The 22,304-nt window shown below is 39.9% G+C and overlaps 3 protein-coding genes across 3 annotated transcripts; 2 read left to right on the top strand and 1 right to left on the bottom strand.

Annotated features, from left to right (window-relative positions):
* Positions 1-512: 512 nt before the first annotated feature.
* LOC306711845 (cytochrome P450 2K1-like) lies at positions 513-4,639 on the top strand. Its single transcript, XM_079180906.1, has 9 exons — positions 513-764; positions 976-1,138; positions 1,255-1,404; positions 1,505-1,665; positions 1,779-1,958; positions 2,195-2,336; positions 2,926-3,107; positions 3,511-3,652; positions 3,745-4,639. The coding sequence occupies exons 1-9, from the start codon at positions 558-560 to the stop codon at positions 3,930-3,932; spliced, it is 1,515 nt and encodes a 504-aa protein (XP_079037032.1). The 5' UTR covers positions 513-557; the 3' UTR covers positions 3,933-4,639.
* A 1,431-nt stretch (positions 4,640-6,070) lies between these two features.
* Positions 6,071-10,280, top strand: LOC306711844 (cytochrome P450 2K1-like; the record flags this gene model as incomplete). Its single annotated transcript, XM_079180905.1, has 9 exons — positions 6,071-6,277; positions 6,405-6,567; positions 6,663-6,812; positions 6,895-7,055; positions 7,205-7,384; positions 8,493-8,634; positions 8,723-8,907; positions 9,866-10,007; positions 10,093-10,280. 9 exons carry the CDS (start codon positions 6,071-6,073, stop codon positions 10,278-10,280), a joined length of 1,518 nt encoding a protein of 505 aa, XP_079037031.1.
* A 3,444-nt stretch (positions 10,281-13,724) lies between these two features.
* On the bottom strand, positions 13,725-17,594 carry LOC306711729 (cytochrome P450 2K1-like; the record flags this gene model as incomplete). The annotated part of the gene is made up of 9 exons (XM_079180746.1): positions 13,725-13,912; positions 13,997-14,138; positions 14,310-14,494; positions 14,578-14,719; positions 16,301-16,480; positions 16,611-16,771; positions 16,854-17,003; positions 17,093-17,255; positions 17,388-17,594. The coding sequence occupies 9 exons, from the start codon at positions 17,592-17,594 to the stop codon at positions 13,725-13,727; spliced, it is 1,518 nt and encodes a 505-aa protein (XP_079036872.1).
* Between the last annotated feature and the right edge of the window lie 4,710 nt (positions 17,595-22,304).

The raw sequence follows: 22,304 nt of genomic DNA, 5'->3' as shown, positions 1-22,304 counted from the left end.
CCATCTCTGACTATGGAGGCCACACTTACACTCAATGTGTTTATGAAATAAGCGTAACAGCGTGCATGTGTGTGTCAAAACAAGGCAGATCCTCACCGCAGCAGTAAAGTACAGTCACTGTAACTTTATCACACAGAAGCCCGACTGGTGACCGCGGCACTAGAACTTTAACTAATAAAGTACAAACATATATATGAGAACCATTGAGCAAGAAAAACCAGACATGAATATGAGCAAGAAATGTGAAAAAAAGGCCTGTGACTGTTGCCCTTCTACCTATCGCACATGATTTCCATGTGTCACACAAACACACAATACACAAACGTTATGCAACAACTCACTTGACAAATACATTTCTACTGTAAATCTGCTCTGCAGAATTTTATGGAGCACTGACCTGAAAGGAACTCCCAACAATGAGTGGGAGGTTTTGACAGTTTGTCCCTCCCCTTTTGGTTGGTACTTATTCTCAAAACTGTTGACCCAATCATTCACAAAGCTAAAGGCTCTGAAGGAGCCATATTTTGTCAGTGCAGGACACCTTTTCTTTTAAAGTCATGGGGATGTTAGACCTGTTCCTCCAGTCCTCCAGCTCTGTCTCCCTGTTGGGGGCTCTGGTGGTCCTGCTGCTCGTCTACCTTGTCTCCTCTTTCAGCTTCAGCTCCCAGGGGGACAGGAAGGAACCTCCAGGACCAAAACCACTTCCCCTACTCGGGAACCTGCTGCAGCTTGACCTCAAGAGAACCTACTACACACTACTGGAGGTGAAAAAAATTAATTGACTGGAATAAAGCACTTTTTTTGTTAACTTAAAGTCCAAGATTGTAACGTCATGGCCAAAGATTGATGGATAAATGAGCGTTGTCAATTATTTATCTTTGTTTGCTCTCCAGGCAACGCCACTGTTACAGTAATTTCTCTATCACATTGTCGGCCTGTGTTTGTTTTTTAAAAAGAGAATGCCCCTGTTCTTAGCTTTCTAAGAAATATGGATCTGTGTTCACCGTCTATTTGGGACCCCAAAAAGTGGTGGTCCTGGCTGGATACAAGACGGTGAAGGAGGCACTCGTCAACTACGCTGATGAGTTTGGAGACAGACAACCACCACGAATACTACACGAAAATAGTGGAGGCCACGGTAAAGAAATAAATGAGCTTTTACGACATTCATCTTCCTGTTCTGTTTGACTCTCAGCAGATGTTTATTGTCTGTACCCATTCCCAGTTTTATCTTAAAAACACGTTTAATCTCAGGGGTTTTAATGGCAAATGGTGAATCATGGAAAGAGATGAGGCGCTTCGCCATAAGTAACCTGAGAGACTTTGGGATGGGCAAGAAGGCATGTGAGGACAAAATCATTGAGGAATGTGAACAACTTATTGAGGTGTTTAAGAAATTCAAAGGTAAATCTCTTTTTCTTTTAATCAAATATGGTTATCTACTTTTTTTGGATGTTGAACCAAAAGACCTGCTGTGATTTTGACTTGTTTTCCGTTGTTGCAGGAGAAGCCTTTGATACGATGCAACCACTGAACTATGCAGTCTCGAATATTATCTGCTCCATGGTTTATGGCAGCAGATTTGAATACGATGACCCACAGTTTACATCCATGGTAGATGGAATAAACAGAAGTGTTCAACTCGTGGCCTCTCCGTCGATACAGGTACATCATTCCCTATTTGGTGAAGCTTTCAGCATAGCAAATTAATATTAAATACATGACACTAACATTGTCTTAATTGTATGAGAAATGTAGTTACATTTTTTTCTCAACAGCTGTACAACATGTTCCCATGGATCTGCAAATGGATTGTTAACAGAAGGGAAATCCGGAAGACCACCGTCTTCAATAAAAAACAGAACTCTGAGCTGTTCAGTCGTTTGAAAGAGACACTCAATCCACAGATGTGCAGAGGATTTGTGGACGCCTTTCTGGTCCGAAAGCAAAATATGGAGGTTAGCCAATGTATCATCTACTAATAGTTTGATCTCATTGTTGTTGGATTTAAAAACATGATATCAGAATCGATTTGTTCATGTAGTGCACATCATATCAAATAACCCAACATCTTTTTAGTCAAAGGCCCCATATGATCTCAATTAGTTTTCAATTAACACATTCAAAATGTAATATGTTGAAGTTCTGGATTATATTCATATGAATAACTGTGCTGATTCATCTATACTTGCAGGAATCTGGGAAAACCAACAGTCACTTCCATGATGAAAACCTCATGATGACAGTCCTGAATCTGTTCGGTGCCGGTACTGACACGACCGCCACGACACTGAGATGGGGTCTTCTGTTTATAACCAAGTTTCCAAAGATACAGGGTAATGAGTTATAGATGTGCATGGCGCGATGAACAGCGCATTGAGCATAAACTCTTTTGTGCGTGTCCGTGGCTCGTGCACCATCAGCGGAGGCTCATAATAACTAATAACAAAGCTCAACATGCTGATGAAATGTAAGCGTCCGTGTTTGCCATGTTCACCATCTTAGTTGGCACAATTGAAAAGTCAAGACATGCTCAACGTTATTGAAATTCATCCTCAGGAGAGCATGAATGTCTTTACCAAAATCATAAAAGTCAACTTCATGGTGGCGCTACAGTAAAAATCACCAAAGTCACTCAGATACTTTGTCTGGGAGCTATTAATGATCCGTACAAAACTTTTTGCCAATTCATCAAGTGAAAACCAAGATATTTCACTTTGAAAAAGTGAAAAGTTTTAACTGCTGGTGGCGCGAGATGAAAAGTCAGATGATTCCCAAAGTCATTAGGTTTCATTGTCTGAGCACTATCTTGGCAACATAGCTAAAATACAACAGTAAATTAAAAACCAAAGATCATAATGTCACTGACATAAAAGGGAGGCAAACTCTGAATTTGGATGACACTGAAAGGATCAAATGTCCCAGACCAGGTCCAGGAGGAGCTGAGCAGGGTGATAGGAAGTCGTCAGGTGCAGGTTGAGGACAGGAAGCACCTGCCCTTCACCGACGCCGTCGTCCATGAGACACAGAGACTTGCCAGCATCGTCCCCTTTACAACGCACAGAACCAGCCAAGATGTCACCTTCCAGGGTCACTTCATTAAGAAGGTCAGACTGAATAAAGCACCGATCATGGAGGAACAAACCTCACTTGGAAGAACAAATGAACTGCACACTTAAACATGTTTTTAAGCTAAATTATACAACTGCACTTTGATGGAACACATCAATGTTTGTGTTAATATTGACATTTCTTTCCAAATTTATAAAGAAATATGCATTTCATGGTTGAAAATGGTTCAAAACGCCATCTACTGTTTCTTTTCACACTTTTATTTTTGTCACTTTAACTGTAGATTATCTGTAAATTCTTTTCTTTTTTTAAAGGGGTCCTGTTTGGTCCTACATATCTGTAATAGGATAAAACATTTCTGGGCTTCTTTTTGTAGTTTGAAGAGAATGCTATGACTTACTCTGTAATCATTATTTTCATTTGCTGTATCGTCTACAGGCGACCACAGTGTTTCCTCTCATGACATCAGTCCTGCATGATGAGAGTGAGTGGGAGAAGCCACACAGCTTTCATCCTGCTCACTTCCTGGACAAAGACGGAAAGTTTGTCAAGCGAGACGCCTTCATGCCTTTTTCTGCAGGTTTGTGAGCAGAGGCGTAACGTCTTGGTTAATTGTTAGTTTACTTGCAGATGAACGGAAGCCTTTTAATTTCTTCTCTCTCTCACACACAGGCCGCAGAGCTTGTCTCGGAGAGAGTCTGGCCAGGATGGAGCTCTTCATGTTCTTCACCAGCCTCCTGCAGAACTTTCGTTTCACTCCTCCACCTGGAGTTTCAGAGGATGAACTGGATCTGACTCCACTTACGGGCCTCACCCTCCACGCTTCACCTCATAAACTGTGTGCTGTCTCCTGTATTTGAGGAGGGTGGTGGGGGTTGAAAATGTGTCTCGGAACCAGTGGCATGAATTCACCTTTGTCATATAGCTTAACTTAAAAGTTAAGATTGTAATTTGAGCAGAATTAAGATGAACTAGTTCTGATCATACCCCTGCCCTTGAACTCCATGCAGTTTAAAATAGTGAATGTGTTTAATACCAATGTCAAGAATATTCTAACTGAATTGCTGATTTAATTTCAAGGTTCATGCTTATTTGTAGAGCACAGAATTATAAAAAAGAAATTCAGGATTGTTGTGGTGCAGACTGCAGCTGTAGAGCCATTTGGTGAAAATGAGCTCATTGCAGATGTATTGCTGTCAGCACATGTGCTTTTCTAACTGCAGATAAAAAACATCCAAAAATCAGTTTGCTTGAAAACAAGTTACAAGCACTCTGGTATAGCTCAGCAAGACACAACACGTCTTTGTGTTTGATTACCACATTTAAGGGATCCCTGAGGAAACCTGGATACATATATATGTGGAGATAATAAAATGTAATGTACTTTTCCTAACAATACAAAAATACAATAAAACTGATCAAATAAAATATAGAGAAAAAAAATGTAAAAATATATGTGATTTATTTTTACTCCCCAATTTCGGAATCTGCCCCAAAATTCCTGTCAGTCGAGCTCTTTGCAGATGTACTATTTTCTATTGTTTGTTTAATCTCTAATATGACCTCAATAAACACATCAAAGTTAAAAATGCTGCACCAATCCATGTGTCAGACTCTCTCTCCATCTGATCCTCACTCATAAACAAGACCCTGGAATAACTGGAGTCCTTCATTTCAGCAAAGTTGTTGTCGCTGTAGCTGCAGATTTTCAGGTGCAGACAATCAACACAACTACATCATCCTCGACTACAAACTGAACCAGTGTGCGCAGGAGGTCACAGTTTGATGAAACCAGTAGAAATATCACAATCCTGCTGGATGACGAAAAGCCCAGATGCAATGCTGGACACGGAGATTCTTTGCATCACAATACATTGCATGGTTAACCTACCGCTGCTATGCTGATGACACTCAACAATTTCTTTCATTTCCCACCATTGAGACAGAATGACAGTTTTCACCATGAGCATTTTAAAAAGGAAAAACAAGAAGGTGCTTATTACACTGATTGTAAAACTCCCATATGAAAACAAATATGCCTTCATGTCAAATCCTAGACCGGAGGAAAAAGACATGACTGGCTTTTCCTTGACAAACTTCTTCAAAGTTGTGTACAAAAATGTCAACAGAGTTCATTTGAAAAACTTATTTACTGGGTTTTGTGAAAAAAACGGAGCATCACAGATAATGCAGGATGACAGAGAACAAAGTTGAAACCTCATATAAAAGGTAACCGAGGTAAGCTAAAATAAAAAAATAAAATTTGATCCAGTACAGTTTATCATTTACCAGCGTTTACAATATCTAGTTAAAGGATACATATGAGCAGGGCCACTTCAGGTCAGAGTCAAGGTATGAGGTAACGCATGCCCACCGGTGGGCTCTAAGGTTTATATTGGACATGTTTCTGTGTAATGCGCTGAGCTAGTTCGAGCAAGCTTTGGTTGAATGCAGGTAAACAGTCCGTGTGCAGAGCAAAATGCAATCTCAGAGCCCATTAGATATTGTCTGATGATGATTTAGCTTTTTATTGCTTTAGCTTTAGCTTTATCCTGTCTTATTAAACGTTGTTTCTCATCTCCAATTCCAGTCTTATATCCAAAGTTGCTAAGCGGAGTGTTAACAATGAGCAATGCACGAAAAAATAAGTCTTGATAAGAGCCTGAATCCAAAAACCAACAGACTGGATCGTGTCCAGTCAAACTTTAACCCGCTTGTCTCTTCAAACTCTGTACAGACTTTGTACTCACATGGCAACCAAAAGATATTTCTTTTAAGACAACACAAGTGCAAATCTGTCTCGTTAAACTCAAACAACAATCAAACCCATTGGGGGGGGTGAACTTTTCCATAGCCCCACCCTTAGGCTGGCCCATTTCTCTCACTGGCAGCTACAAAAGGCATATCTCATTACCCAAACAGTCACAGAGGCAAAGGCAGCAGGACAGGGAACTTATTTTGTCAGTACACTGGCAAGGATACCTTTTCTTTTAAAGTCATGGGGATGTTAGACCTGTTCCTCCAGTCCTCCAGCTCTGTCTCCCTGTTGGGGGCTCTGGTGGTCCTGCTACTCGTCTACCTTGTCTCCTCTTTCAGCTTCAGCTCCCAGGGGGACAGGAAAGAACCTCCAGGACCAACACCACTTCCCCTACTCGGGAACCTGCTGCAGCTTGACCTCAAGAGACTCCACAACACACTACTGGAGGTAAGAGTAGCTTCTTTATAGGGGAGTTTGTTGTTTCTGCTTCTTAGTCAGCTCTTTCATCCTGTTTTCTTTCTCATGTGTGTGTCTTATATCAGAAAATTCCATGACATAATGTTGCTGTTCTTAGCTTTCCAAGAAATATGGATCTGTGTTCACCGTCTATATGGGACCCCAAAAAGTGGTGGTCCTGGCTGGATACAAGACGGTGAAGGAGGCACTTGTCAACTATGCTGATGAGTTTGGAGACAGATTTCCAATGCAAATTACAAAAGAACTTACTAAAGGACATGGTAAAGAAAGATTTTCCCAAATACTTTCATATTTATAGTCTTTGCCCACAATGCGCTAATTTGTTACCATATTTTGCTGAACTACTTTTTCTCAGGGATTGTATGGACCAATGGTGATTCGTGGAAAGAGATGAGACGCTTTGCTTTGACGAACCTGAGAGACTTTGGGATGGGCAAGAGGGCGATCGAGGAAAAAATCAATGAGGAATGTCAGCGCCTCATTGAAGTGTTTAAGAAATACAAAGGTAAATGTCTCATTACAACCAACAGTATGACATAACATTTCGTCAATCCTCGTGATATTGATTTTTTCCCTCCTTTTTACAGGAGAACCTTGTGATACAACACAACCAGTGAACTACGCAGTCTCAAATATTATCTGCTCCATTGTGTATGGCAACAGATTTGAATATGATGATCCACAGTTTACATCCCTGGTAGATCGAACAAACAGAAACATCCAACTTGCGGGCTCTCCGTCAATACAGGTGTCATTTCATTTTTATTAAGCATAGACTTGTATTATTGTGAATTTACTATAAATAATACAGCTGACCTAAATTGAAGAAATAATATTACATACTGTTTTTATATTTATATGTATATTTTATTATAATTTGTAATTTTTTTCCAACAGTTGTATAACATGTTCCCATGGATCGGTAGATGGATTGCTGACAAGCAGGAACTCCAGAAGTTGGTTACCGCCAACAAGGAACATAACTTACAGCTGTTCAGTAGTCTGAAGGAGACCCTCAACCAACAAATGTGCAGAGGCTTTGTGGACGCATTTCTAGTCCGAAAGCAAAATCTGGAGGTTGGGAAATGTATCACCTATCAAAATTGCTATTATGGCCATTGCTATTAAGATGTAGCTTTAACAAAGGATGTTTGAACTGAAGTAGACAGTAGATTTTTTATTGAAATGTTTGATTGTGATGTAGTGTACAGTTTCAGATATGATGCTTAAAAAAGGACATTATATGTAAAAATAGACTGTACATACACTCCATTGCTGTTAATGCTGGCTAGCAAGTTTTGTTAGCTTTTTGTTTTTTATAATGGGTGAAGAAAATACGACTATGATATTTTGGTCATTCTTATAGTTGGTTGTTTGAGTTGTTTGAGTTGTGTTTGGAGCATGTACAAACGGCTTGAATATTATTGTAGCCCAGGTTCTGAAGTTTCATTTGGTATGCGATATCATTATATTCGTTTCGTGATGAGTGTATTTTTTCGATGGTAAACTGTAAACTGTTAAACCCGACAGCTGGCAGGTCTGTCGGGTTTATGTGGTTTAACTATTAATGAACAGGACCACATCAGCCAACCCCTATGTCGCTGGTAGACAACTTCACCGAAAGGAGAATAGACGGGAGCTCTGAAAAGGACGGCTGGCTAGTTAGCTAGCTAGCATGTCCATCTCCAGAGTTCACTAATTAATTAGCTAATCTCTGGAGCTCCCGCCTCCTCCCCTTCCGGCAAAGTAGTTTTTAGCTAATTAGCTAAAAAGAGTAACATTTTACAATTTAATGTCAGAAAGCACACTGCTATTGCCAGATAAGTGACAACTTTGTGCGAATTATGTTCTGTAGTCAGTGTTGCATGAAAGCATGGTGGAATTAGTAAGCTAGCCAAATAGTATGCTAGTTAGCATGCTATTTCCCCGAGGCTTTGGTGCTACATTGTTTGCAGAAAATAATCCCTACAGAGGGCCATCTTTTCATCTTCATTCACTAGCAATATTTCTCTAATGTTTTTAGTCTTGCAGCCATGGTGGCTGAGGTGGTTAGCAGAAGATTAAGCTAAAATATAAGCAACTTTGAAAAACAAAAACAACAAATCCTTCAGTCCGTGAATAATGTAACGTATCAAAATTTTGAATCATATTTGTTTGAATAACTGCACTGATTCATTACCTGCAGGAATCTGGGAATACCAACAGTCATTTCAACAATGACAACCTTATGGACACCGTTCTCAATCTCTTTGCTGCTGGCACTGATACAACAGCAACCACACTGAGATGGGGATTTCTGTTTATGGCCAAGAATCCAAAAATACAAGGCAAAGAGATAAAGCTCCCCACAATTTTCATACAACAAATCAACAGTAAATGGACCTACATAAAAAACAAAACTTTTTCATCTTCCAGACCAGGTCCAGGAGGAGCTGAGCAGGGTGATAGGAAGTCGTCAAGTGCAGGTTGAGGACAGGAAGAACCTGCCCTTCACCGACGCCGTCGTCCATGAGACACAGAGACTGGGCAACATCGTCCCCATGTCACTTCCTCACAAAACAAGCAAAGACGTCACTTTCCAGGGTCACTTCATTAAGAAGGTCAGACTGAAAGAAACGCATTCTATGCAGGACCCAACCTGTCAATAAATATTATGACATAATGAAATAATAATACAAACCTAAACTGGTAAAATACGTTATTTTAATATTTTAATTATTTTTTATCTTTTCTTAGGTGTATCTATTTGTATCCAAATGTATTTCTTATTTGTTTTGTAATCAATTGCAGTGAGTAAACATCATCAAGTTCGGGATCAAATGAATCAATCATTAACAGGGAGATGATGGCTCATTACATTACAGTAATTTAGCAGACTTACAATAAGTGTATTCAACATAGGTATTCAAGAGAACTACTAGTCACCAGAAGTCATAAGTGCATCTCCTTTTTTCTCAAATGTAAATAAAAGAAATCAAGAAAATCAAGGAAGAAATTAAAGATTTAAGAAATTTGTTGAAATACTTTTTTGATTGACATTTTACAAAATGCGGAGTAACCTTCAAAAATAACATCACAATTAGTGAAACTAGTTAACAACCATGTTAACTTTTTCTTAATTTATGTTCAATTTCTTCCTTCCAAAAACCTTGTGTATGCCTGGCCTGATGTATGCTTTCTTATCTTTTACACATCTGGTCCCTCGTCTCGACTGGCCAACATTAAAGTATTGATGTCTTTTCAAACTTGAATTTGCTAACTTTAATTCCAGGTTAAACTTTATCTGGATTATCTGAATTTCTTTGTAATCAGTAACAATGATACCTAATTTCGCAGAGGCGGAGCTGTCTGCCCCACTGGTGGTGCCGAATACTCTTTTTTTAAATCTTTTCTAACTTCTTTTTCTAACAAGTCTCGTTTGGTCCTCCATACACAGCTGCATGTTCGAGATACAAACTAAGACAATAATTCTGAATTTAATAATTCATTTCTGTGCTTTTGTAGTTTGAAAAGAATACTAAAATATAGAAAACTGTTCAATTCATGTATTGTCCACAGGGAACCACAGTATATCCTCTCTTGACATCAGTCCTGTATGATGAGAGTGAGTGGGAGAAGCCACACAGCTTTCATCCTGCTCACTTCCTGGACAAAGACGGGAAGTTTGTCAAGCGAGACGCCTTCATGCCTTTTTCTGCAGGTTGGTAAATGAATCTGTCTTTTCTTCATATTCACATTTGTTTTGCAGGTGAAATGAACATTTTCATTCGTTCTCTCTCACACAGGCCGCAGAGCTTGTCCCGGAGAGAGTCTGGCCAGGATGGAGCTCTTCATCTTCTTCACCACCCTCATGCAACACTTTCGTTTCACTCCTCCACCTGGAGTCTCAGAGGATGAACTGGATTTGACTCCACGCGTGGGCCTCAACCTCAACCCTTCACCCCATAAACTGTGTATTGTTCCCTGCATGTGAGCAGCTGCCTGCTTGGCCCACTTTCATACTTCAACTCTGTTGCAATCAAGAGAGCAGATTCTAATCTGTACAGCGTTATATCCCGTGTAGTGCAACAGCATTGAATATGTCCAACATCAATTATGTAATGAGCACACTGTCACTCCCTCGTCACAGACTTGTTATAAATAAAAGTCCTGAAACACCAGTGATGTAATTCAGAAAACGTATGTTGAATTGCTCTAGAATCACTCATGTCACAGCAATGGAAATTCTTTATTGGCTGCTTACTGTGTCCGCCTGCAGAGAACAATCATCTTGAAACTATTACAAAAACGGCTTTCATGTAACTTGAGATGCAAAATAATAAACAAGACCTCAAGTTATCTGACCTTTGTGTGAAGTTTTCCAACAGAGTACCAGCATTAAACCTGGAGGTGCTTACCTCATCATAACTACTTCAAAATCAAAGCTGCACATCTACTATGAATTAAGTTTATATGCCCCGACAGGTTTTTGACAAATGTGTTTCAAAAGAAGAAGAATTAGCGAAACATAAAACTCATCCAGTTTAAGGGAGTTGGACTTCATTAGAAATGATCTCCGTCCAGACTAAAACGCCTGAAAACGAATATCACGTGACTATTCGCGGACACTGGGTATGTGGGTGCCGTGTAAACAGGAAGTAGATTGGTTGCTTAGCTAAACAAAATACGACAGAGTAATAAAGTAGTCTTTAATAATGAAAGGTCGTGTTTGATACTTAAGATCTTCTCTAAAATCTTCCTCTATGAACTCAAACAGACACATTTAGTGGAAAGTTTTAGAAGTTTTATTTTTTAGACTTAACGTGAGTTAACTACAGCGCTGCAGGTCTTGCTCTCTCTCACACATCAAATTGACTTTAAAATCAACACTTACACGTACACATTTACTAGATTATGGGTCCATAAATGGGGTCAACACGTCTCTCACTCGTTTCCTCAGTTTCGTTGTTGTCTGTTCTCACTCGTAGTTCTGCTGGTGTCTGAATTATCTGTCCTACTGGAGAGCAATTACTGCTTTTGTTCCTTTACATTTTATCTGCAGACTTCACAATAGTTGTGCAGAACAAAATAAGCATTAATAAGGGCAGGAAAGTCCTCCGTTTTGTGTCCATCACCCTACCCAAAGCCAGTAACTGTGACTTCAGACGTCCGCTCCGTAGCGCTGATAACGCCGCTGGACACGTCGCTTGCCAATCGTTCCATTAACAGCTGCTTCCTCCGTAATAATGCAGACTTTTACTTTTACTGGACAACAGCTGCTAGTAAAGACAACACGGTCAGCAACACCTGTAATCAGTTGTCCATGTTGAATTAACCTGGTAGCCGATCGGTAATCAAGGCTGTTGTTGTTTGTGAGCTTCCGGGTACGGGTCACGTGACAGGGGTGTGAAGAACCAGGGAAGGAGGACAGTCGTGACTGCTAAGAACCAATCAAGTAGCGAACGCGGGTGTGGGCGTCATCTAGAGAGAACAGACCAGACCCCAGCAAAGGTCAATTGTGTCTGGAGTGCGCCATCTAGTGGGATCAACTGAAACGCCCGGTATTGCAGGAAAAAGGAATGCGGTCTAATTTCGACAATTTTGTACCAATATTTGACGGGCCGGATTAAAAAGCCCAACGGGCCGTAAATGGCCCGCGGGCCGTAGTTTGCCCATGCCTGATCTAATAAGATAACGTTTTCAGTCTGTTCATCTCACTTCAATCATTTATATACTATGCTGTATCGTTTTTTCCCCCACCCCTATTATTTTCATCTAAATTTTGTTTAGAGTACTTAACGGTTAGGCTGTACGGGCCAAAGTTTTTAAGATCTTTTTACCTGCTTTGAATCCCAGGTTCCCCTGTTATGATTTCCAACCGGCTCGGTTCACAAAAAGGGACTCGTCACTCCATCTCCTCCTCAGCAGAATCTTGGCCTGTCAATTTGCCAAACTATTCTCGTGTGAGGATAGGGCGGAGGGCTTTCTCAGAGAGTCCTAAACTCTCCTGTGCACAGATGCAAGTTCAAAGCCGGAGAGAAGTGGAGATATCAAGTTCCGGCTCCGAAGGACCATTATGTTACGGAAAATTCACTCGAGCCGAAAAAGTACAATAAGACAGCGATATGTGCTCCTTCCAAAATCAGAATTGGCTGACCTCAGCTGACCTGTACACCGGCATTTATTTCTCAGGCATACTTCACTCTATCAAAGCCAATTTTTTTTTAAAAGGACTGCTGACATGTTGTGATATCATTTGGGAGAGTTTAGGCCTGCGTGTGCATCATTTAAAATTAATAAAAGTGCTTTTTAGGCACAAAAAAAAAAGGCAAACCTGAAAATTTTCAATTTGAGCTGTGTGTAACATTCATTTCAGCATTTACCAGTAACATATACAATGATATGGACACATATTAACAAAGCTCATATTTATTTGTGTTATTTTGCCATTTAAATTATTCAAATAGACCTTGTAGTTAGAGATTTACACTCTCTAGAGTTTGAGTATGACATTTTCGAGCAGAGGGCTAAAAGTAGGCCTAGGGTTTAAGAGGGTAAACAGGACATTTATTCCTTGCAAAGAAGGCGACAGAGTTGATTCACATACAGTATACATGGATCAAGGCTGCTAGGAGATCTGTCTCCGAGCCTCGGATATTTATACTAAGTAAACAACAGTGTCACTGGCAATATACGTCACAGAAGGATAACGCACACGAATTGCCTTCATACAGCATATTCCATCTGGACACTTTAACAATTTGTTCTAGTACAAAGGTCACTTTTATAATCGGAAGACGCCATGAAGTATTGACGCTGTCTACAACTTTATTTACCATTACAAGCAGTGCTGAGTGTTGTTTTGGATAGACTAAACAGCTGTGGCGCTTAATGTCAGAGGAAGTTCACACAACGAGGACACATAAGGACACCAAGCTTTGTAAGCACACATTATCATTAGTCATTTAGATTTTGACCCCAACACATATACACAATATTTACACATCTGAACAAATCTCACAAGTGTTACCTGTATTATAACATCAAAATTATTAAAATAGACCTTGTAGTTACAGAATTACAGTCTTTTTAGTATGGGTAGGCAATTTTTGAGCAGAGGCCTAAAAATAGGGCTAGGGTTAAGATGGTTTGCTGTGGTAGTCCGTTGGAAAACACTTCAGGTTTAAAAAGAGTTACTCCATACAGCAAAACCTTTTATTTTGCACTTCAAGTTAATAAAAGCCATTGTTGCAATAGTTTTAAGATGATTGTTCTCTGCAGGCGTACACAGTAAGTGGTTATTGAAGAATTACGATTGCTGTGACATGAGCGATTCTAGAGCATTAATTCAGCATACATTTTCTGAATCACATCAACGATGTTGAAAAAATGTTCTACTGTTAAAACCACTTTTCTTATTTTCAAGCCCTCCTCGTGCTCATGTTTGGGGGGCAGCACACAGTTTATGAGGTAATGGGTTGAGACCGAAGCTCAATTGTGGAGTCAGATCCAGTTCATCCTCTGAAACTCCAGGTGGAGAAGTGAAACGAAAGTTCTGCAGGAGGCTGGTGAAGAAGATGAAGAGCTCCATCCTGGTCAAACTCTCTCCGGGACAAGCTCTGCGACCTGCGAGAGAGAACAAAGGAAAGGCTTCAGGTCATCTGCAAGTAAACTAACACTTAACAGCAAGTTACCCCTCAGCTCACAAACCTGCAGAAAAAGGCATGAAGGCTTCTCGCTTGATGAACTTTTCATCTTTGTCCAGGAAGTGAGCAGGATGAAAGCTGTGTGGGTTCTCCCACTCACTCTCATCATGCAGGACAGATATCAGGAGAGGAATCACTGCGGTTCCCTGGAGACGATACAAACATTGGAAATATTTTTACATGAAGGTAAAGTATTCTTTAAAACTCCTTAAAAATGTCTCACACCCAGAAAATACTTGCTCGATGTAACAATAGTCACATTTATTTTAGAGCATGAAGATGAGTATGAAGTGATATGTTTATTTATTCAGTTGGACCTTCTTGATGAAGTGACCCTGGAAGATCACATCTTGGGTAGTTTTGTGAGGAAGGGACATCGGGGCAAGGCTGGCAAGTCTCTGTGTCTCATGGATGACAGCGTTGGTGAAGTGCAGGTTCTTCCTGTCCTCCGCCTGCACTTGACGACTTCCTATCACCCTGTTCAGCTCCTCCTGGACCTGGTCTGGAAGTTTTGGGTTCACAAAGACAATTTATTGACATGTTGTGGCATGGACTGTATATTTTTCTGTAAAACTTGTGCCTTACCTTGTATTTTTGGATACTTGGTGATGAGCAGCAGTCCCCATCTTAGTGTAACTGTTGTTGTGTCAGTACCAGCACTGAACAGATTCAGAACTGTTATCATGAGGTTTTCATCATGGAAGAGACTGTTGGTAATCCCAGATTCCTGCAGGAAAAGATGAATCAGCATTTATCCAAAGAAATCCGATACTAAGTTGTTGTTTTCTTGTTTCAAAGTGTTTAAAAGAAGTCACTATTTAGTTTGACTGTATTCTTAAAACCTTTCAATCCCTAAGCGTATTTTTAGGCCTCTGCACGAAAATTGCATACCCATACAAAAGAGAGTGTAGATCTCTAACTACAAGGTCTATTTGAATAATTTCTGATGTTATAATAACATAAACACTTGTGAGATTTGCTCAGATGTGTAAAATCAGTGTATATGTTACTGGTTATTACTAAATGAAGATGGCACACAGCTCAAATTGAAGTCTGTAAACCATGGATCCATTCTCGTCTGACTGCAGTCTTCATGTGTGTGAGTGATGCTTTCTGGGCCTATGATTGGTCAAATTCAGACTATGACACCTCGTTCGACGCGTCAGAGTCTCAGGGAGACACTGGGCGTAAGTTGGTGTTAATTGACAGAATCGTGAGCCAGTAAAATTTCAAAATTCGCTGCCCTTCGCCGCTCGTAAATACGGATTCGCCGAAAAGTCAAATCCCTACCCCCCAGTCCCCCAGGCTTGTTTTACCCCCCTTTCACCAGGAAGCAGTAAAAAAAAACCCGGATATACACAGCAACAGTGTAGCTTAGCCGTTAACGGATTATTGGATTTTTTTCTTCATGATTCTTCTCAAAGTAAGGAGCTTTCACGGGTTTTTCTGCTGTTGAGTGGCTTGGTGTTGTGGTGCTTGTTGGCTTGTATCTTTGTAATGGTTTTATGGAGATACAGTCTGAAGATATCTCTGGATTCGTTGTCGAATTCTCTTGCTCTTAGACGTATTGGTCGGCCATGCTAGTTGTTAGCTCTTTGTTCGTAGCCTTCTCCGGAGTGCGAAGCTCGCCGACTCATGGCGAAACATACGTGATATTGTAGAAAATCTTCTTAGTTAGTTAGTATAATCGTGTATAATTGTGTTTGCAGTGTGTAAAATGGTTTACATGATTAAGTTGCCAAGAATTTCTTCGTTAATTCGGTATATAGCATGTGTGTAGCATTATTTATATTTATTTATGAAAAGTGCATTCTACCACACTAAATGCATTCGCTCTGAACCAAGCGAACCCCAAATAGGGCTCATTCGGCATCAAAAGATAAAAGAAGAAATTTTCCAGTATATTGACCGTCAGCTGTTAATCAAATTGCAACTTCACATTTCTATTGTCAATATATTTCAAAAAAGCAAAGCAAAGAGTTCTGTCTTAATACTTTTTGGTTTTGAAATTTCTGGAGCTAACTCAGCACCTTTACTAATTGTGGCCCATAGTGTACATTGCCAGGTGTGTATTTACACCTGTTGGTCTGTGTCTGGAGCACTTCACACGTAGTTCTTTCCCTGCCTCCCTATCCGGGTCTATTTTTGCTGTTGCAAGTTATTTCTTTGAAGCATGAAATTCAATGATAAATGTAAATAAATGACTGTTTTTACTGGCAATTGACTGAAGTAATTTTAAATGATGCACTTACTTGATCACTGACTACCTAAACACAAAATATAAATGTTCATAGATTTGTTTTCTAACCTCCAGATTTTGCTTCTGGACCAGAAAAGCGTCCACAAAGCCTCTGCACATCTGTGGATTGAGGGTCTCTTTCAAACGACTAAACATCTGTAAGTTCTGTTTTTTGACTACAGCATAAAATCCGAGGAAAAGCTTCCTGTTAGCAATCCATTTGAAGAACCAAGGGAACATGTTGTACACCTGTCAAAGAATAAAGTTCATGATACATTTTATTAGGTGAGAGAAAAATGAAAAATGATACATTCCTTTCTTTTTGTTTATTTGCTCATATATGTTAAAATGAGAAGTTTCATAAAATGTAAAATTATACCATTATTGACGGGGAGCCAAAAAGTACATTTCGTGAGCTCATATTATGTACCAGGGATGTTAAATCTGGATCATCATATTCAAATCTGCTGCCATAGACCATGGAGCAGATGATATTAGAGACTGCAAAACGTATTGGTTGGGTCGTATCAAAAGCTTCTCCTGTGGAAAAAGAAAATTATAATCTTTAAGTTCTTCACAGAAATGTTGCTCACATAATTGATTGTAATGATAAGACATTAACCTTTGAAGTTCTTAAGCACTTCAATGAGGCGCTGACTTTCCTCAATGATCTTTTCCTCGATCGCCCTCTTGCCCATCCCAAAGTCTTTCAGCTTCGTCAAAGCAAAGCGTCTCATCTCTTTCCATGAGTCCCCGTTGGACCATATAATACCTGAGTTGAAGTGGTTCAACAAAATATGTAAAGGCTCAGCAGAATGATGCAATTTTAAGGAAGAGATTTTTCTGTTTTTCTTTCCTTACCATGTCCTTGATTGGCGTCATGCTGGATTTGCTCTTGATCTCTGTCTCCAAACACATCAGCATGATTGACAAGTGCCTCCTTCACCGTCTTGTATCCAGCCAGGACCACCACTTTTTTGGGTCCCATATAGAAGGTGAACACAGATCCATATTTCTTGGAAAGCTAAGAACAGCATTATGTCATTTCATTTTCTGATATAAGACACCAACATGAGAAGGAAATCAGGATGTAAGAGCTGACTAAGAAGCAGAAACAACAAACCACCCTACGTGAAAGTTACTCTTACGCACTTACCTTCAGTAGTGTGTAGTAGGGTCTCTTGAGGTCAAGTTGCAGCAGGTTCCCGAGTAGGGGAAGTGATTTTGGTCCTGGAGGTTCCTTCCTGTCCCCCTGGGAGCTGAAGCTGAAAGAGGAGACAAGGTAGACGAGTAGCAGGACCACCAGAGCCCCCAACAGGGAGACAGAGCTGGAGGACTGGAGGAACAGATCTAACATCCCCATGACTTTAAAAGAAAAGGTATCCTTGCCAGTGAACTGACAAAATAAGTTCCCTGTCCTGCTGCCTTTGCCTCTGTGACTGTTTGGGTAATGAGATATGCCTTTTGTAGCTGCCAGTGAGAGAAATGGCCCAGCCTAAGGGTGGGACTATGGAAAAGTTCACCCCCCCCCCCCCCCCCCCCCCCAATGGGTTTGATTGTTGTTTGAGTTTAACGAGACAGATTTGCACTTGTGTTATCTTAAAAGAAATATCTTTAGGTTGCCACGTGAGTACAAACTCTGTACAGAGTTTGAAGAGACAAGCGGGTTAAAGTTTGACTGGACACGATCCAGTCTGTTGGTTTTTGGATTCAGGCTCTTATCAAGACTTATTTTTTCGTGCATTGCTCATTGTTAACACTCCGCTTAGCAACTTTGGATATAAGACTGGAATTGGAGATGAGAAACAACGTTTAAGACAAGATAAAGCTAAAGCTAAAGCAATAAAAACTAAATCATCATCAGACAATATCTAATGGGCTCTGAGGTTGCATTTTGCTCTGCACACGGACTGTTTACCTGCATTCAACCAAAGCTTGCTTGAACTAGCTCAGCACATTACACAGAAACATGTCCAATATAAACCTTAGAGCCCACCGGTGGGTATGCGTTACCTCATACCTTGACTCTGACCTGAAGTGGCCCTGCTCATATGTATCCTTTAACTAGATATTGTAAACGCTGGTAAATGATAAACTGTACTGGATCAAATTTTATTTTTTTGTTTTAGCTTACCTCGGTTACCTTTTATATGAGGTTTCAACTTTGTTCTCTGTCATCCTGCATTATCTGTGATGCTCCGTTTTTTTCACAAAACCCAGTAAATAAGTTTTACAAATGAACTCTGCTGACATTTTTGTACACAACTTTGAAGAAGTTTGTCAAGGAACAGCCAGTCATGTCTTTTTCCTCCGGTCTAGGATTTGACATGAGGGCATATTTGTTTTCATATGGGAGTTTTACAATTAGTGTAATAAGCACCTTCTTGTTTTTCCTTTTTAAAATGCTCATGGTGAAAACTGTCATTCTGTCTCAATGGTGGGAAATGAAAGAAATTGTTGAGTGTCATCAGCATAGCAGCGGTAGGTTAACCATGCAATGTATTGTGATGGAAAGAATCTCCTTGTCCAGCATTGCATCTGGGCTTTTCGTCATCCAGCAGGATTGTGATATTTCTACTGGTTTCATCAAACTGTGACCTCCTGCGCACACTGGTTCAGTTTGTAGTCGAGGATGATGTAGTTGTGTTGATTGTCTGCACCTGAAAATCTGCAGCTACAGCGACAACAACTTTGCTGAAATGAAGGACTCCAGTTATTCCAGGGTCTTGTTTATGAGTGAGGATCAGATGGAGAGAGAGTCTGACACATGGATTGGTGCAGCATTTTTAACTTTGATGTGTTTATTGAGGTCATATTAGAGATTAAACAAACAATAGAAAATAGTACATCTGCAAAGAGCTCGACTGACAGGAATTTTGGGGCAGATTCCGAAATTGGGGAGAAAAAATAAATCACATATATTTTTACATTTTTTTTTCTATATTTTATTTTATCAGTTTTATTGTATTTTTTTATTGTTAGGAAAAGTGCATTACATTTTATTATATCCACATATACGTTTCCTCAGGGATCCCTTAAATGTGGTAATCAAACACAAAGACGTGTTGTGTCTTGCTGAGCTATACCAGAGTGCTTGTAACTTGTTTTCAAGCAAACTGATTTTTGGATGTTTTTTATCTGCAGTTAGAAAAGCACATGTGCTGACAGCAATACATCTGCAATGAGCTCATTTTCACCAAATGGCTCTACAGCTGCAGTCTGCACCACAAAAATCCTGAATTTCTTTTTTATAATTCTGTGCTCTACAAATAAGCATGAACCTTGAAATTAAAACAGCAATTCAGTTTGAATATTCTTGAAGACATTGGTATTAAACACATTTTTATGTGTCGTTTTGACTTTTTATTAATATTCCTGAAAATGCCACTGCACTGATGAAATAAACTTCCTTCCAGAGCCTTTATCTTTGTGACTGTTTGGATAAAGTCTTTTGAGGATAAGCACAGCCGAAGGGGAGGGACACATTTTTAAAAAAAGGTTTATTTTCCTAAAATCTTGCAGCTATTGCACAACCTGCGTGTGATGTGTTGTCCTATAGTTTAACCATTAACCCTCCTGTTATGTTTGTTTCTTACAGCAATGATGTTCTCGGGTCAATGTGACCCGGTGCATGTTTAATCATCCAAAACTTGTCAGAAACCAAAAAATCCTAATAAATATAGTTTGTACCTCATCACCAACACCCAGCTCAAAAGCTGACTTGATGTCTGTGACACAAGTCACTGCCATCCTGGTGGGGCCTGGCACTGTCTTTATAATATTTTCGGCAGACAGTCTTTCTTTACATGAACGTCTCGCTTGGAGGAACAGGTATATCAGTTTCCTCATCTGATGGTTCATAATCAAAGAAAGAAATGGTCTAAACTTGACACTTCTGAAGTGAGCAAGTGAGTATGACCTCCACCAGTCAGTAACGACTGCACCGTAGAACATTAGCAGCACACAAGCTCCACAACCATAAAGGCAATAATTGATATCTTCTGGGTCCAGGCTACAAGGTTAATAATGACACAAATGATTCTCTCCAAGAAAGGTCGGGGCCCTGTATGCAGCTAGCCTTCTCAATTCCTGTCCTGATAGTTTATAGAAAAACAAAGGTGAGACTGAAAAGAAACAATAGCAAACCTGCAAACTTATCAAACTTAACATTCATTCCTTGTCAGCTCGAGCTTTATTCCTAAACTTTTACAGACCACCTAAATACTTTGCAACCTTCTTTGATGAGTTTACTGAACTGCTGTCTATAATCTGTATTGATTTTGACTGTGTTGTTATTGTTGGCGATTTTAACATCCATGTTGATAATCCCCAGGACAGAGGGTCTATAGAACTATGTGGTGTCCTTGATCACTATGATCTGACTCAGCATGTGACAGGAACCACCCACAACAGGGGACACACTCTGGACCTAATCATCACCAAAAGTGTAAACATTTACAAGGTCGCTGTGACCGATGATGCACTCTCTGATCATTTCTGTGTTTTCTTTCAGATTCCAATCTCCTTGCACACAAATGTCTAAACCGAGGTTGTGACAAAGCGTTGCATCTCTGAAAACACCAGTGAACTATTTATTCGGAAGTTCTCCTCCACACCAGCCCTCTCTTGCATGTCAGTCAATGAGCTTGTAGATAGCTTCAATTCTAAAGTTAAAAATGTTATTGATGCCATTGCACCCACTGAAGTGAAGGTTGTCTCGAGTAAGCAAAGATCTCCTTGGAGAGTGTCGGAAAGCTGACTGCAGGTGACGAAAAACAAATCTCCAGGTTCACTGTGACATCTATAAAGAGAGACTTCGCAATTATAATTTGGTACTTAGAAATGCAAGTCAGTCCTTCTCTGACATCATAACCAAAAACAATAACAATACACGCGGCTTATTTGCTACCGTCTACAGGCTAACAAACCCTCCAGTGTCAGTAGCTGCTGAGCTCCAATCCACCTGAGCATGCAATCAATTTGCCTCCATTTTTACTGACAAAATTCTGAAATTTAGACAAGCAGTCAGTGCCTCCACACCAACCACAAGATATGTGTTGTCCTCATCTCTGACTAACATCCATTCAAATATCATGACACAATTTCATTCAATCGACCGTAGAAGCCTAGAAGACATTATACAACATCTGAAGTCATCCTCCTGCTGCTTGGATATTCTACCAACACACCTTTTCAAAAATATTTAAAACTGCATGACCACTGATCTTTTAAAATTTTAAATACATCCCTTCTCTCAGGTGTCTTCCCACAAGCCCTAAACACTGCAGTTATTAAACCACTCCTAAAGAAGGCTAATTTAGACTCCGCAACAATGAAAGATTATAGGCCAATATCAAAAAAGCGGGTTTTCAACAGCTGAACAACTTCTTGGCCGTAAATAACTGTTTTGATGTCTTCCAGTCAGGCTTTCGACAGCACCACCGTACTGAAACTGCTCTTGTTAAGGTTTTCAATGACATCCACTTAAACACAGACTATGGCAGAATTTCAGTCTCAGTATTACTAGATCTCAGTGCTGCATTCGACACGGTCGACCATGACATACTACTAGAAAGACTAAAAATCTGGGTGGGACTCTCTGACACAGCACTCAACTGGTTTGAATGCTACTTGAAGGACAGAGAATACTTTGTGTCTGTAGCTAATTACACATCAGAGCTGACTAAAATGACATGTGGTGTTCCCAGTGGCGGGCCGTCAGGGCCTGCAAAGCCTTCTCTGCTGGCCTAAACAGAATCACAAAGTTAGAGCTATTTTATAATTGAATCATTTTTCTTAAATACACTACATATATCATAATTTATACAAATATTTTTCCCATTATCTTATTTTCTCATTGCACAGCTACTGTGTTCCTCAGTTGCTCTGCTTCCAGTGCAGCTTGTTTTAAGTAGAGCTTTTATCCAATCAGAGTTCACCTCTGTGTCTCTAGGTAGAAGAGAGGCCCCAGGCCTGCAGACTCACCAGTGAATCTTTGTGCAGTTTAAGTGAATGGGGACGATATTGTTGATTGTCATATTCTTCAACCAATCAGATCTTTAGTTTGAGATTC

The sequence above is a fragment of the Pholis gunnellus genome, assembly GCF_910591455.1.
Source record: "Pholis gunnellus genome assembly, chromosome: 19".
Taxonomy (NCBI): Eukaryota; Metazoa; Chordata; class Actinopteri; order Perciformes; family Pholidae; genus Pholis; species Pholis gunnellus.
This window is presented reverse-complemented; position numbering and strand designations above follow the sequence as displayed.